Source organism: Scophthalmus maximus, chromosome 20 (genome assembly GCF_022379125.1).
Source record: "Scophthalmus maximus strain ysfricsl-2021 chromosome 20, ASM2237912v1, whole genome shotgun sequence".
Taxonomy (NCBI): Eukaryota; Metazoa; Chordata; class Actinopteri; order Pleuronectiformes; family Scophthalmidae; genus Scophthalmus; species Scophthalmus maximus.
The window spans coordinates 3,369,907-3,384,024 of NC_061534.1; the positions used below are offsets into that span (position 1 = coordinate 3,369,907).

At 45.6% G+C, this 14,118-nt stretch overlaps 1 protein-coding gene across 2 annotated transcripts in view; it reads left to right on the forward strand.

The window, feature by feature from the left end:
* The first annotated feature begins 847 nt into the window (after window positions 1-847).
* The window catches only part of igsf9a (immunoglobulin superfamily, member 9a), a 42,111-nt gene continuing 28,840 nt past the window's right edge, over window positions 848-14,118 (forward strand). Inside the window, exons 1-3 of one of the 2 annotated variants that reach the window (XM_047329515.1) lie at window positions 848-1,136; window positions 9,441-9,538; window positions 9,677-9,880. In XM_047329515.1, the coding sequence (XP_047185471.1) occupies window positions 9,475-9,538; window positions 9,677-9,880 (268 nt within the window). In that variant the 5' untranslated portion in view covers window positions 848-1,136; window positions 9,441-9,474. Of the gene's footprint in view, window positions 1,137-9,360; window positions 9,539-9,676; window positions 9,881-14,118 lie in introns of those variants that run through there. The other variant, XM_047329516.1, reaches the window with a different exon arrangement.

Genomic DNA, 14,118 nt, shown 5'->3' on the forward strand with positions numbered 1-14,118 from the left:
GAAGATTGATGAACGTGGACATAAAGTGTGACACAAAAAAATTTCTTCACAAAAAGACAAATCAATAATCAATGGGTGTACATTCCTCCACTTTGATTGGGAGCCTCCTTGTAATATTCTCTTGTCAGGGATGAAAAAGTATCACGAGATGAAAAATGAGAGTGAGAAGAGCAAAAATATACAAATATATAATTTCTTTATATTGTTAATACAAACAGAAAGTTATGTTTTACTTTTGGTGGAATTTCTTCAGGAATGAACAAAGTAAAGAAAAATAAAAAATACAGACAAATGGAAAAAAAAAGGCATAATTTGACAAAAAAGTTAGAGATACAAAGCAGCATAAAATAACAAAAATATACTTGTGCAGGTGAGTTTAGAAAACATCTATGGGCGTATGAAAGCGATCTCACCTAGATATGGATTACAAGAAAATACAAAAGTCATATCCTCCCCTTTTGTTAGTGAGGATATGCGTACATGAATACATTATTTGGAGTGAACATGAATACATTATTTGGAGTGAACATGAATACATTATTTGGAGTGAACAACCCCTGCGTGACCTTTCCTCCCTGCCCGGTCGAACATCAGGTGTAGGACACCCTCTTGTGGTTACCACTGAGCCGGGTCAGGGGGATTAAAGGCTAAAAAACAACCCATCATTTTCATCCTCTGCCTGCATAAACAAAGCTGTTTTTTGTTTTTTTTATTAAATCTGCATTTGGTCTAAAAACATTAAAGGAACTCACGGGCAACTCGAAGCTTTTTGAAGCAACAAGGAAACAGGAGCAGGGAGGGGAGGGGAGGGAGGGAGTGGAGGGAGGATCCTCAGGAGCTGCGCCGTCGACGCACCACTGTCACCTGGACGTGAAATGAACACCTGTTGCCTGCGGGTTCTCTCCTCCTCCTCCTCCTCCTTCTTCTTCTTCTTCTTCTAGAGAGGAACCCTCTCGTGTGTCAGGCGGGGGGAAGGGGAACAAGGCCCCGCTGCTGCAGCCGTTGCTGTAGTTTTCGCCAAACGTGGTGACCTGGTCCAAACTTTACGCACGGGATGGATGAAGGGAGGACCGTGCGCAGGACGGGTCCGTAACAAAAAAAAAAAAAGGGGGCAATTCACAGAAACTGCGCTACAGGTAGGAAAAGGGTATTTTTGTATTATATTTGTTCATAGTTAAAGTCAGGAGTTAATGATTCTGCACGTTTCCGACTTCCAGCAGCTTCTGGACGGATGAGAAACGAATGTGCTGAGCTCACACACTGCGCATTATTATCTCCTTCCTCTTCCTCCCAATCCTCTGAACTGTGTCATGCATTTAAACGCCGGTAATGAAGTCGTGTACGCGGAGCCTCGTCGTTACAATGAGGAAAAATGGGAACCTAACCATTGAAAAGCCTCCACATGTTAATTCTAGGCCCGTGTTCACGTTTTACATGTCTGCATGTTGTTGTTTTATTGCCCCCCCCCCCCCCCCCCCCCCCTGGCATTTATCGTTTTAATTGGTTTTATTGTGCTTTTATTTGAGCTATTTGAACTAAAACTGTTGTTATATATAATAATCTGCCACCTCAACTACAATAGAGCAGGAACAGTTAAGCCATTAATCCATTAATAATAATCGAGTGCTAAATTAATCGCCGACTGTTCTGATAATCGATTAATCGGTTCAAGGTGTTTTTATGAAGTCAAACTTCTCAGATTTCAGCTTCTTAAATGTGAATATATTATCATCCTCATCTCGTGCTTTTGGGAAACACATGGAGGGTTTTCACCCTTTTACGACACGTTATGGACAAAACAATCTAATCAAGTTTAGTCGAGAAAGTAATCTGCAGATTAACCGCTAATGGAAATAATCTTCAGATGCAGCTGTTAACCACAATCGGGGCTTTTGGAAATCCAGGGTTATAAACAGATTCATTGTATTTGATATTGTCTTTTCCTTTTTCACTCGTCAAAACAACATCTTCGGTCAGACGAATGTTCCTCCTTCAACGGTTTGCAGGTTCAAAGGGGAGCGAGAGGAGTCTGAGGAGCCGATGAAGCCTCTTTCATTCCTCGTCCCCGTCAGCACGTTTGAGAAGCAGACGGATATTATTTATCATATGAATTCATGGATGACTTTTTCCCTTACAACAGTGCAGTGTGTAGAGCCAGAGCCAGACTGTACATGAGAGTCTTCTTTTGTGCTGTTCTGTCTGTACTTCACCGATTTATGGCAGAAATATTCTCCTCCAACTTCCCCCTGACGAGGCTCATTCACCGATTTTAAATTCCGGGCAGATGGGCGTACGCTTCCTGTTATATAATATTTTCCATAAAGTTTACATCACCACAGGCCAGGGAGAGCTGAGCGGGGAGTTAATTTAGTGTCCTTCTTTTTTGGTGAAGGACAAGGATTTGCCCGACAGCACCTGAATTACAAAGATGCACTTCCCATCTGAGAGCCGACTCGACGCAGACGGAACCAGATGCAAGTAATTTACCTGCAAACATCCATTAAGCGCGCACCAGTGATTCGGCCGCTTCATCCCAGCTCACTGCTCATTACTCTTCAAAAAAAACAAACCAAACAAACGTGTTTAGATCAGGAACATAGTTTGTGAGAAGAGATTCATTTGGAAATTCTACGATGAATCATCGCTTCATCGCATACTCATCTCTTGCGATTAATCATCCGCGTCCGGAAAAGTCTCTCCATGACACGACAGGCAATAGTGCAAAAAAAACGTAATTTGCAGCGATGTCAAACAAAAGCGGTGTTGTCCGCTTCAAACATTGTACATTGTAAAAAGTGTTTCTCTGTAGCACTGACAGTCATGACCAAGCAACGAAACATTCAAAAACTCAATAATCCAACTGTCATCCGATTCAACTGTTGCCCAGTTCTGATTGGTGCACTGGATAGTGTGACATCACCCCTTTCGAAAGTGTAGCCCCGCCCACTGCAAACTGCGAGGAGGGTGCAGAAAACCCCTGAAATAAACCAGAAACATTTGAACTTTGGAACTTACTAATGAGGGAAAATAGTTTTTATCAAGGTAAATAATTAAATGACGTTCTACTTAACATGAATACTTCAAGCGGCATCAGACATTTTCTTATTAGGGAGAAGTTCCACTCGGTTCCCCACGCTGTTTCGTTCATGGGGTAAAAAAACAAATTCTGCCAATTTTCTTTTATGTTTTCGAGACAATGGAGTCGAACCAATAGATACACTTGTTCCATTAGATCAGATTCACACCTTTCCCATCGTAGTGAAATACGTTTCTCTAAGTATTTGTGACGTCGCGCACCGCGCGACGCTCTGCGGCGTTCGGCCATTTTGAGCCGGGTTTTGTTTGTGAGCATGGAATATGGTTATTATAGTTAGTACATTGGCCTGATGTGCAGTAACGTCGAGGAAGGGTGTGCCCTTCAATCCTTACCGTGCCAATCGCCATGCGTTAGCAGAATCATAGTGTGATATGGGCAAAAACATTTCAATTCTGATATGTAATCAATACTGTATTTGCCAAAATTGAGATTAAAAATCTCAGCCCTTTGGTCTATAAGCGGATTAATAAGGTATTCTTGTGAGATACGCCCTCCGAATATCGAGTCCCAGCTGGTTTCACGTAACCGAGATCGTCGAGTCGAGTCCGATGACTGATTCATAATTGCTCGGACTTTTGAATTGAAAACAACTTAATATCCTCCCGAGCCTCCCGAGTGGCAAAATTAAAAAGCCATCTTGCGATCACCGCCGGCAACAGACATGCGCCATGCAGCGATTCGACAGCTGAAACATTTTGGGGAACGATGGCGTTTGGCAGCGCGGAGCAGCAGACGGGCAGCAGATGATATCCTGCGTTACCCGATACATTGCAATTTTCTTTTTTCTTTTTTAATCAACCAACAGTTGAAAAGCGTTTGTACAGGATTCAAACACAATTTTTTTCAGGAATACGGCATCAACCAACAAGAGGAGTGTGGCCTTCATCTCTCACACTCAGAAAAGATAGCAGATGTTTGCGCTCCGAGCGATGAACTACAGCACCGAGTTGAAACCGTCTCTTTTCTCTCTCTTTTGCTCGCTCTGCTTTCAGTGCGCCCCTTTTTTTCTCTTAAGTGCACATCAAACTGCGGCCGGGTTCCCTATTGTGATGGAAAGCCTTTTGTCAAACTCTCACAGGGACCAGATGAAAACCGAGCGCATGATTGGACTGTGTGTGAGAAGTCGTGCTGCAATTTTGTTGCTGGTGTTGTGGCAAAATTGAAAACAAAGTGGCCACTGAGGTGGACTCTATGCACCTGGCGATAAAATACATATATGTACATATGTCCGACTGGCATCCGATTGCTCTGTCGCGCAGATCCAAAGATTCTCGTTGTGCCGCGGACAGCGACGCGCCAGAGCGCTTCAGGGAGCGCCGGGCCGCTGCGGCCATCTTGTTTGAAAAGGACGGACGGAGAGCGGCGTGTCGTATACGTCTACTGCAGTTGATGGCCCGTCTATTCGACGGTGGACACTCGGTGATCGGGTCATCGCAAATGCACTTGAATGACACACGCAGATTGGGGCACTCCATTGTCTGGGAAGCGAGAAGGCGTAACAATGTTTTTTTTTTAATGTAGAGCCTTTGGAGCGTTTTTTTTTTTGTTGCCATTTATGATTTTTTGCTAGTTCAAAGTTAAAAACAAACGAATTTGTCTTTTGCCCTCCACCGTGGTCAGAGGTTAATGTCCAATTTGGCTCGCTGGCAGATACGAAGGACGCTGACCAAGGACGCGGCCCCGAGCGTAGACACAAACAAACGTGCACCGTGGCAATACCCGGGGGGGGAAAGGAAATGGAATTTGAGCAGAGGACTGATATGTGGGAGCTCCTTTATCTGTTTTGTCTTCGTTCTAAGTGTGGTCGGGTTGTATGGGAGGGAGCGCGGCGGCTGATAAATCTGCTGCCGTGTCCTCGGTTTGCAATTAATCAGCCGGTCCCCACTTCTCTCCTCCTCCTGCCGAACTACGACCGGCAACGGGGCGGAATTGCCGCGGCGCGCGCGCCTGTCGCCGGCATTTCTGTTTCCGTCGGCTGATGAATCTGGCGTGAGGCCGCCGCTTCTTTCTTTCTTTGCGGGGCCGAGATACCGGCTCATTTGATTGCCCCCCCCCCCCCCCCCCCGGAGTGGGCCGCCGTCGACCGTGCTCATGTTTATATGCACGTCCTCAATGTCAGAGGACGGGAATAAAGAGCCTGAGCGGCGGTGACGTCTAGAGACCATCTGCGTTGCCATGGCTGAGCGTTGCTGTTTACTTTTTTCACCTGGGCAGGTTTGCTGTGTTTGGCAGCTCTCGCTGCTTTGGTCCGGATTTAATGACAGAAAATGTCCCGCGGCTTAACAAGATTTTGTCGCCTCTCATCTTTCTTCTCTCTCTCGCTCTCACAACTGTTTTCCGTCCACTTTTCGTACCGGTTTATCGCCTCGCTGTTCCAGCAGACGAATAAGTCTTTTCTTGACGGAGCACTAAAAAACCACCAACAACGTTTTTTTTTCATTCCTCCATTGCTCCGGCTCCATTTCTTTCATCATCATCATCATCATCATCATCGTCATCGTCATCATCTCCATCATCTCCGCGTTGTGGCATTTCTTTCATCGGTGACATCAATGTCCTTGCAGGGTGTTCAGTCCTCGTCGTGGCCTCTTCTCACTAGTTACAAGAGGCGGTCGAACAATGAGGAGATGATGGTGAACATCGGTTCCTTATGTGCCGAAGAGAGAGATGAATGTGTGTGCGTTGTGTGTTGTGTGTTGTGTATGTGTGCGTTGTGTGTTGTGTGTGTTGTGTGTGTGTTGTGTGTTGTATGTTGTGTGTGTGTTGTGTGTTGTATGTTGTGTGTGTGTTGTGTGTTGTGTGTTGTATGTTGTGTGTGTGTTGTATGTTGTGTGTGTGTTGTGTGTTGTATGTTGTGTGTGTTGTGTGTTGTATGTTGTGTGTGTGTTGTATATTGTTTGTGTGTTGTGTGTTGTATGTTGTGTGTGTTGTGTGTTGTGTGTTGTATATTGTGTTGTATGTTGTGTGTGTGTTGTGTGTTGTATGTTGTGTGTGTGTTGTGTGTTGTATATTGTGTTTGGAAAGAACAATCGCAATTCAGACGTGGATCATGATTGCGTGTTCAAAACTTGTGATGTGACTTTGGGGGGGGGGGATGGCCCCACACTACTAAAGCTATGCTGTTTGCATAAGCATGACAGTGTGTTGGAACAAGCGCCGCCGCTGTTGACAGGCTGTGTAATTGTTTTTCACCGGTTCAGACTCTGCCCCAGCCACGAAATGAAAAAGGCCCATAAAGGCCTCGTGGTGAGACACAGCAGATATGACCTGTGCTGCTGCTGCTGCTGCGGGACAAGGGTGTGTCCACCGTTCATACGCCGGAAGTGTCGAGATCACCGACAATGACAAGGACATCATTAATCCCGACCATCCGCATTCATTAAAGTCAACCTTGTAATATATAATGGGTCTTTTTCTTTTAATCTATTATTGAGACGTTTTGAAATAAAGAAAGAAGAATCTGCACACGACACTCTGCAAAGTCATCAGTCATTTTTACGAACCTTTCCAAAATCCAAACCAAAACACTATAAGGAATACAGTACCGTGAGCGTTAAGTATGAAGCGCTGTTTAGTATTTGATGTCATAAATGTTGTTTGTGATGTTTTATTAGGGCCTTTACGGTGCGTGTTGTCATTGCCTGTGATATTGCATTAGTCACAGTGTTTTATACTGCTGGGGTGTAGTAAAAAAATCTGATTATTGTTGATATTGCATTGTTGAAGTAAGTGTTTGGAAACTGCCAGAAATGGTAGAAGCTGTGAAATTTGAAAACTTCCAGTACGTCCTTTTAAAAATAATTTAATAAATCAATTTTTTTATGAGCTGTCATTCGAGCGGCCTCACCTCCGCCAAACCATTGTTCCACCGCTGTCCCGCTGTGAGCAGCAGCTCCTTTATTTCCTTCAGTGAGGATCAACATCACCGCAACAATTAATTCTTACACAACGGGCAGTTTTACATATTTAGTCGGAATATTCGGCCACTTTCCACTGTTGCTACGCGGCGGGGAGTGGCGGCAGTTTTTTGTTTCTATTTCAGAAAACAATAGAATAGCATAGAAATCTTTATTCATCCCACTCGGGGATATTCACTCGTCACAGCAGCACAGGTTCACACAGGGTAGAAAAAATACAGTTAAAAATACAGGAACAAACTGTTTTCAAAAAGCTATGTACATAAATACAGAGTGCAAAAGTAATGTGAAGTGGGTTGAAAATAATAAATATTATTATTATTATTAAATATGCATACATATATGTATTACACAAAAATATACTATAATAAAGAGTATTACATTAAATACGCTCATTCATTGCTATTCATGCTACATTACACTTCCACGGGGGCATGTTTTCATTTCTACTTTATATTTAGCTTAAGTTGCTATAGCTCAAGTTGTTTGCAGATAAAATTACGAATAAAACGTATGATAATAGCTTATCAAAATATGTAAAAATGTGAATTAAGAGTAAAACACTGCTGCTACAGCCATATTAAACGCCTATGTTGGCTAATGCTAGTTTACGTTAGCAAACTGAACCCAATGGGGATCAGACACTCTATTTGTGCTACTGTAACAGTAGCTTAGCATTCAAGCTAAATGCTCAACCAATTGTCTCGCCCAATAATTGGCATTTGAAGCCACAGTTGCTATAGCTCAAGTTGTTTGCAGATAAAGTTACGTATAAAACGTATGATTATAGCTTATCAGAATATAGAAAATGTGAATTAAGAGTAAAACACACTGCTGCTACAGCCATACTTAGGGGCTAACGGTGGCTAATGCTAGTTTACGTTAGCAAACTTAACTCAATGGGGATCTTTATGACTTTGTTTGAATTTGTGCTACTGTTACAGTAGCTTAGCATTCAAGCTAAATGCTCAACCAATTGTGTCGCCCAATAATTGGCGTTTGTAGCCACAATTGCTGCAGTCCAGCAAAGGTCAGCCCACGTGCGGCTTTAAATGAAAACCTCTCTGGCCTCTTATCTGACACACTTTTTCAATGTTTGTCTTGTGTGGGCGTGGAGCCGTGTTTCACGCGTGCCTGTAGAGTTTCACTCTGTGCTAACAAAGAAGTGACCTTTGCTCTTTGGGTGCAGTGAAGGCTACAGGAATTAGCACACTATCACACTGTCACGATAACTTCTTTTTGTTGCACAATACATTGTCCCCGAAATAATTGCGATAAAGGGCTACAGTCTTTATTATAGGCCCCGCGCTGGAATTAAAGTCTAAAGTCATATTATCGTCCTTTTTTAAGACCATTTGTTTTGATGCTGAATCATCCGAGCGTGGTCGTTGCGTGTGCAAGTTCTACACTATTTGTGTGTCGCCGCTGAGAGAAATGTTATGCAACATTTTGGAAAAAATACTAAGAAATTCATATTTTCTCACACTTCATAGACAAAACCAGTTAATTGATGAATCACACGACGAGAACAGACGAGAGGAGAGAGGCAGCAAGACTTGCTGGACTTTTGTCGACGTTCATTCTTATGTCAACACACACACACACACACACACACACACACACACACACACAGACACAATGGCTGTTATTGAGCTCAATAAAAAATCTTGATTTCATATTCATGTATCATACGATAAGTCCATAATGTAATTATCGTGACGGGCCTAATGCTACCGCAGATAGCCTGATATGAGGACTAATGTGTGAAAAGAGCAGAATATTGTCGCATGTGAGGATTAGAAAGGTGACTTTAAAACTGACAGATGCCCTAAAATATGACCTATCGTGTCGATTTCCTCACATCATTCGATAAAAAATGGAAGCCAGGAGATCGTCACGACTGGATCAAATTCGTCGGCCGCGTCCCGACTTTGTGAGTTGCGCTCCGTGATGCATGGCTGCGGCCTAACTCGCCCCCCCAAACCCCCCCCCCCCCCCCCCCGGCTCGGCCTTATCTCGCATCCTCGAGTCTCCTGGCTCGCTCCGGCCAAAAGGTCTCCGTTGATGTGCTCCGAATAAAACACTTTGATGTCACTCCACATGTGACTCCGGGAAGATTAATGTGACATTTATGACGTTCACTGTCAGAGAAAAAGGGACATGGGGGCCAAGGAGTTTTCCTGGCAGCGGAGGCGGCTCTGCCCATTTGTGTAATGATATGGGATGAATTCCAGTTATTGGAAAGCTGTATAAAATCCGAACGCTCCTCTTCCCGCCCCCGCACCCCCAATATCTGTAAAATTATGACATAAGCGGCGGCTCTGCTGTTGCCTTTTTAGTTTGGAAATCTGTCACACATAGCTGTCTTCTTGATCACAGCCAAGGAAGTAATGTGATTTTGACAATTGGGTCTCCTTTGCCAACAGACGGAACATGCCGCAGGTTGCCTGAGTGAACGATATGGAGCCGGCCAGATCCTATTTGCAGACTCTTACTGTGGCGGCGGCGGCTTTTTGCCTCTTTTGTAAGTATCCGCATTGTTTTTGATAGAAAGATACCTTGCATCCAACTCCTGCACACAGTTCTCCATATTGTTTTTTATTGGGTCTCAAGGGGAAGTGATTGAAAGTAATCTTGTCATTTTGCCTCCGACGAACTCCAGCGGCGAGCGCCGGAGGCGCGAGGCCGGAGGCGCGAGGGAAGGTCGGCGGCGAGGTGGAGCTGGGCTGCAGTTTCCCTCCGTCGTTCCCGAGCGCCGTGTCCCCGGCGTCACTGCATGTGGTGGAGTGGGTTCGACAGGGACTCGACGTCCCCGTCCTGATCAAATTTGGCTCCTACGTGCCCCGGGTCCATCCGCAATACGAGGGTGAGCAATCCATACAGTTCTCCCACTGAAAACTGATCCCTACACACATCCTGACCGTCCCGACTACCTGAGGCAGCGTGTTGTACTTTAATCGTGGTGGATTTTAACTGGACTTTGCTTTTATGTGGCGTGATAACATTTACGTTCAAACTTTTATAGTATTTTATGGATTGCCCGTGCTCTCTTACTCGTTTACTGCAGTCATTACGGAAAAGACGGTGAAGGAGAAAGACTTTGACTCGCCGGACGAACCTGACCGAAACTTCAGCACGACCAGTATTACAAAGCGAATTTTTAGCTCATCGCACTGTTGACATATTCTGTTTTGGCTGGTACGCAACAGATTCACGATTACAAGTTTATCTCTCGCTATTGGTCGACTCACAAATGTTCGCATGTTTGTAAAAATTACATTTATGTTTATGGATTCATCATTGACTTCAAGATGCACGGTGAAAGTGCAGGAGCAGGACTCTGTGGATAGTTATGGATAGGAGTGTCAATCCAGCAATTTCAAGACTGAAATAGCTCATAAACAGTTTCACGAGCTGGGATGAAATCATGCTGAAGACAATCATGGTCTCCTGAGGATGAATTCTACTGATCTGGGTGATCCCAGGCCTCTTTGACATTGAGGGTGACAATGGTGGTTTTGAGGACCGTGTCCCAACGACTATTTGCCACAATCGCTCGTCATCACAACAGAATTTAAGGCCCTGCTTGGAAATTAATAAGCACGAGGGCTGTTATGCTCCGGAGTTTCATCCACTGAAGGAATGTGACGGGTGTCTGGGGCTCGGGAGCGTATTCAGCACCGCACCTTGCTCGGCCTTTCAAAAACCGGTTTCCTTTTCTCTTTTGGAAAGGAGCTCACATTGCATCACCGTCCATTGTGCATATTCTGCCCACAGCAACGGGAACAAAGAGAGTCGGTGGGGGGAACGGGATCCTCAATGGACCACGGACGCCTTCAAGGCAGCGTCTGTTCTCCTTTAAAGTCACAAACAATGGGACTAGATGTGAACTAAAGGAGAAGCTGGTCCGAGCGGCTCCGATCCTTCTCCATCAAAGTCGTCTTCTTTTTCCTCAGTGCTGCCGGGAGAGAGCGGTTCAGCCTATTTGAATTTTTTGCAGGCGCACACCATGGCATTGGAAAGACGCTGCATCTCAACAGCGTGAAATAGCCTTTCTGACCGCTTCGGTATTCGGGTGGGAGCGCGGAGCCACCGAGCAACTACGCAGTCGGTCGCGCCATTTATTTTCGGCGACGCGCTGGCGGATAGAAGACGTCAGCAATCAACATGTCAGATATTAAATTGAGGTCTAACCTCTGCAAGCCCGTCTTACGCACTGTTGCGTCAGTCTCGGCGGACTCATGCTGCGCCGCCAGCCATTGTTTCCGAAACCCACATGAACTGGTTTTAAAATTCTGCCGAAGCTCCTGAAGTTTCTGCAGGTATCAAATGTGTCAGGTGGATTTTTATTTTATTTTTTTTTTGCGGTGAGGAGGGAAGGTGTATAAAATGATGAACAAGACATCTAGAACATTTTTCACCGGATGGAGTTTTTAACCAACTTTGAAGCTGCATGAGAGGAAATGAAAGAGGAAATTTAGATACAGATTCATAAAAAAACCACGAGCATAATGTGACCAATGGAACGATGAAGGTTTTCTTGTTATTTTCAGTGCTCTGTTGTAAAAGTAGGGATTTGACTGACGCGCGGTAAACAACTGACACCTTGACAACGTGGGGTCTCCGCAGAGGTGGGTGTCGACAGTTTGATAAAAAGAACAACACACTTTGCGGAATCAGAACTCAACACAGTTTAGCCGTCGCCCTGGAGACCAGCAGCTAGTTTATCCGCCTCTCCTGGGCTCGCAGCTCTGAGGAATTATTTTCAGCTGATGATGAGGTTTGAATTCTTTAACGCCTGGCGGTGGAAAGAGCGACGGAGGATGGACGGATCAATCGAAAAGGAGAATTTGTGTCAGTTGCAACCCTAATAATGATAATATTTTTCTTGTATAGAAGGAAAATATGCTTCCTTAATGATAAGGTGTTATTATTATTTGAAAACACCAAAACAAAAAACTGCATGCCATAGTCTGTGACTGTTCTCTCCCGCTGTGCTTCCCTTTGCTGACTGATGAAAAATCTAGTTCTAATTCCCCTACTTCATTTTTCACAGCAAACTTTACTCTTACATTTTTCCGTGGACAGTTTTTCAGCTGCGGATTAATGGACACTGAGTATTATCAACACCCACGTGGTATAATCGGGATTGACTCAACATACACTTGACTTCAACAGCGTGGCTCGATGATGTATGGAGCTCACTGGCACAGGAGAAGTACAGTATCAGGCTTTTGCGAAAAAGAAAGATCAATATTTGTTTATAGGAGCAATTAAAAGTTAGTTTTGGTCTTTTCGTTCAATTTGTTGATTAAAAAGGAAAACCGCAGGAGGTTACTAGCCTCGTCACCGCATTAGTAAATATCTTGAGAAATAATAAAACGTTCAGTGGTGACGGGTTCATTGGGCGCGCCGAGCGACGTACAGTAACGGGCTGCGGTCAGTGCATCGAGGCGCGTGTTCGTCCAAGGATCCCAACGCTGCTTTCAGCCGAGCCGAGGCCTTTTCTTCTCATTGGGGTCGGAGTCGCCGCTCCCTTCACCAGCCCCCCCCCCGGCCCCCGAGCAGCGAAATACGACACAGACATTTACATAGCAATAAAGTCAGGGTGAACCCTGGCCGATGAATTATCGTCAGCGCGCGGGGGGGGGGGGCAGACTTTAATTCCAGCGCAGGACCCATAAAAAAGACTGTAGCCCTTCTTTTCCTTTGACATACAATGATGTCACGCCCCATTTCATTGGATGTTACTTTGAGGGGATGCTGGGAAATTTATACTTTCTATACCCTAAAATTACCTACCCCCCCCCCCCCATGTGCCGTGAATTGAAGCCTCCTTAATAAGAACTGGTTTTGTGCTAATCGCATGCCTCTCCGGTGACAAACAGGAAGCCGCTGTTCTCCGTTGGATACAAAAGGTTTTTCTTAACAAAAAAAAAGGGGGGGGTGCTTTGTCCAACCCGGCGCTGATTGGACCAGGGAGCGGCTGGCGTGGGGGCGTGACAGGTGCAGCATGGGAGAGTAACGGTCGGGAGACGGATCGGCCGGTGTTGAGTTCACCTCCCTCGGGCCACGGGTGTTCTCGGGTGTCTCAACGGTTCATTGGCTTTCACAAGTGTGAATCTTGTCCTTGGTTAATCCCCCCCCCCCCCCCCCCCCGCCCCGCCACACCCGCCCAACACCACCTCCATCCCTCCCTCTTTTCCACCTCCAATGGACGAAATGCATTTTAAAGAATTTGATCTTTGTCTGACTGCCGGCAGCCTCCTCCCATCCATAATCTTTATGTTTGATGGTGTGAGTGCGAGATCACATTATATTTTCCTCCCGATCGCTCCCCCGAGGGTTGTCGAGCAGCTAAAAGGGTTTGAATGTGTTTGCTTGTAATGGAGCGGTAAGAGATCAGAGGATTAAGCGTCCGCTGCTCTCTGCGCACGGGATAGAAAAACGAAAATCCCTCCGCTCCCCCGTGCAGCTGCCGGCCGCATCCCCCCGAAAAAGAAAAGTAAACACAGCTGTAGGAAATGAAATGTTTCCGTGTAAATCCCGTCGCAATCAGCCGGAGCAGACTCACGACGAACACGGCTAATAATCCTCCTCCCCACACGCACACGCACACACACACACACACACACGGGCAAACATGAGACTTTGCACCCTGGGAGTCCTCGCGTTCGTACGCGGCCCCGGCGTCTGATAACAGCCGCAGAGCTGTTCAATTCAAATTTCAAACGCCGCCACGGTCGGAGCGACAGGCGAGCGAGGAGTGAAACCCCCGACCCCGCTGCGTCCTCCGAACCGAAACCCCCGAGTAATGCCTCCCCGCCGCCGCGCGGCCTGCCAAGAGCTGACGACATCGCCGAGGTGAATGTGGGCTCCCTGCCCGTGAAACATCACATTTGCCGGGGGTGGGGGGGGGACATAAACGGCCAGGTCGCGCAAAATGGTATTGGATTTAAATAATTTTTCCTACGCGGGCCCTGTCAAACCAAACAGGACACTCTCCAGATAATTCCCCCTCAAGACTTATTTTTTTCTAACCCTTCTTCTTATAATTTCAAAAAAACCCCGTCATTCCCGAAATGCTACAGATCCATTTCAAGA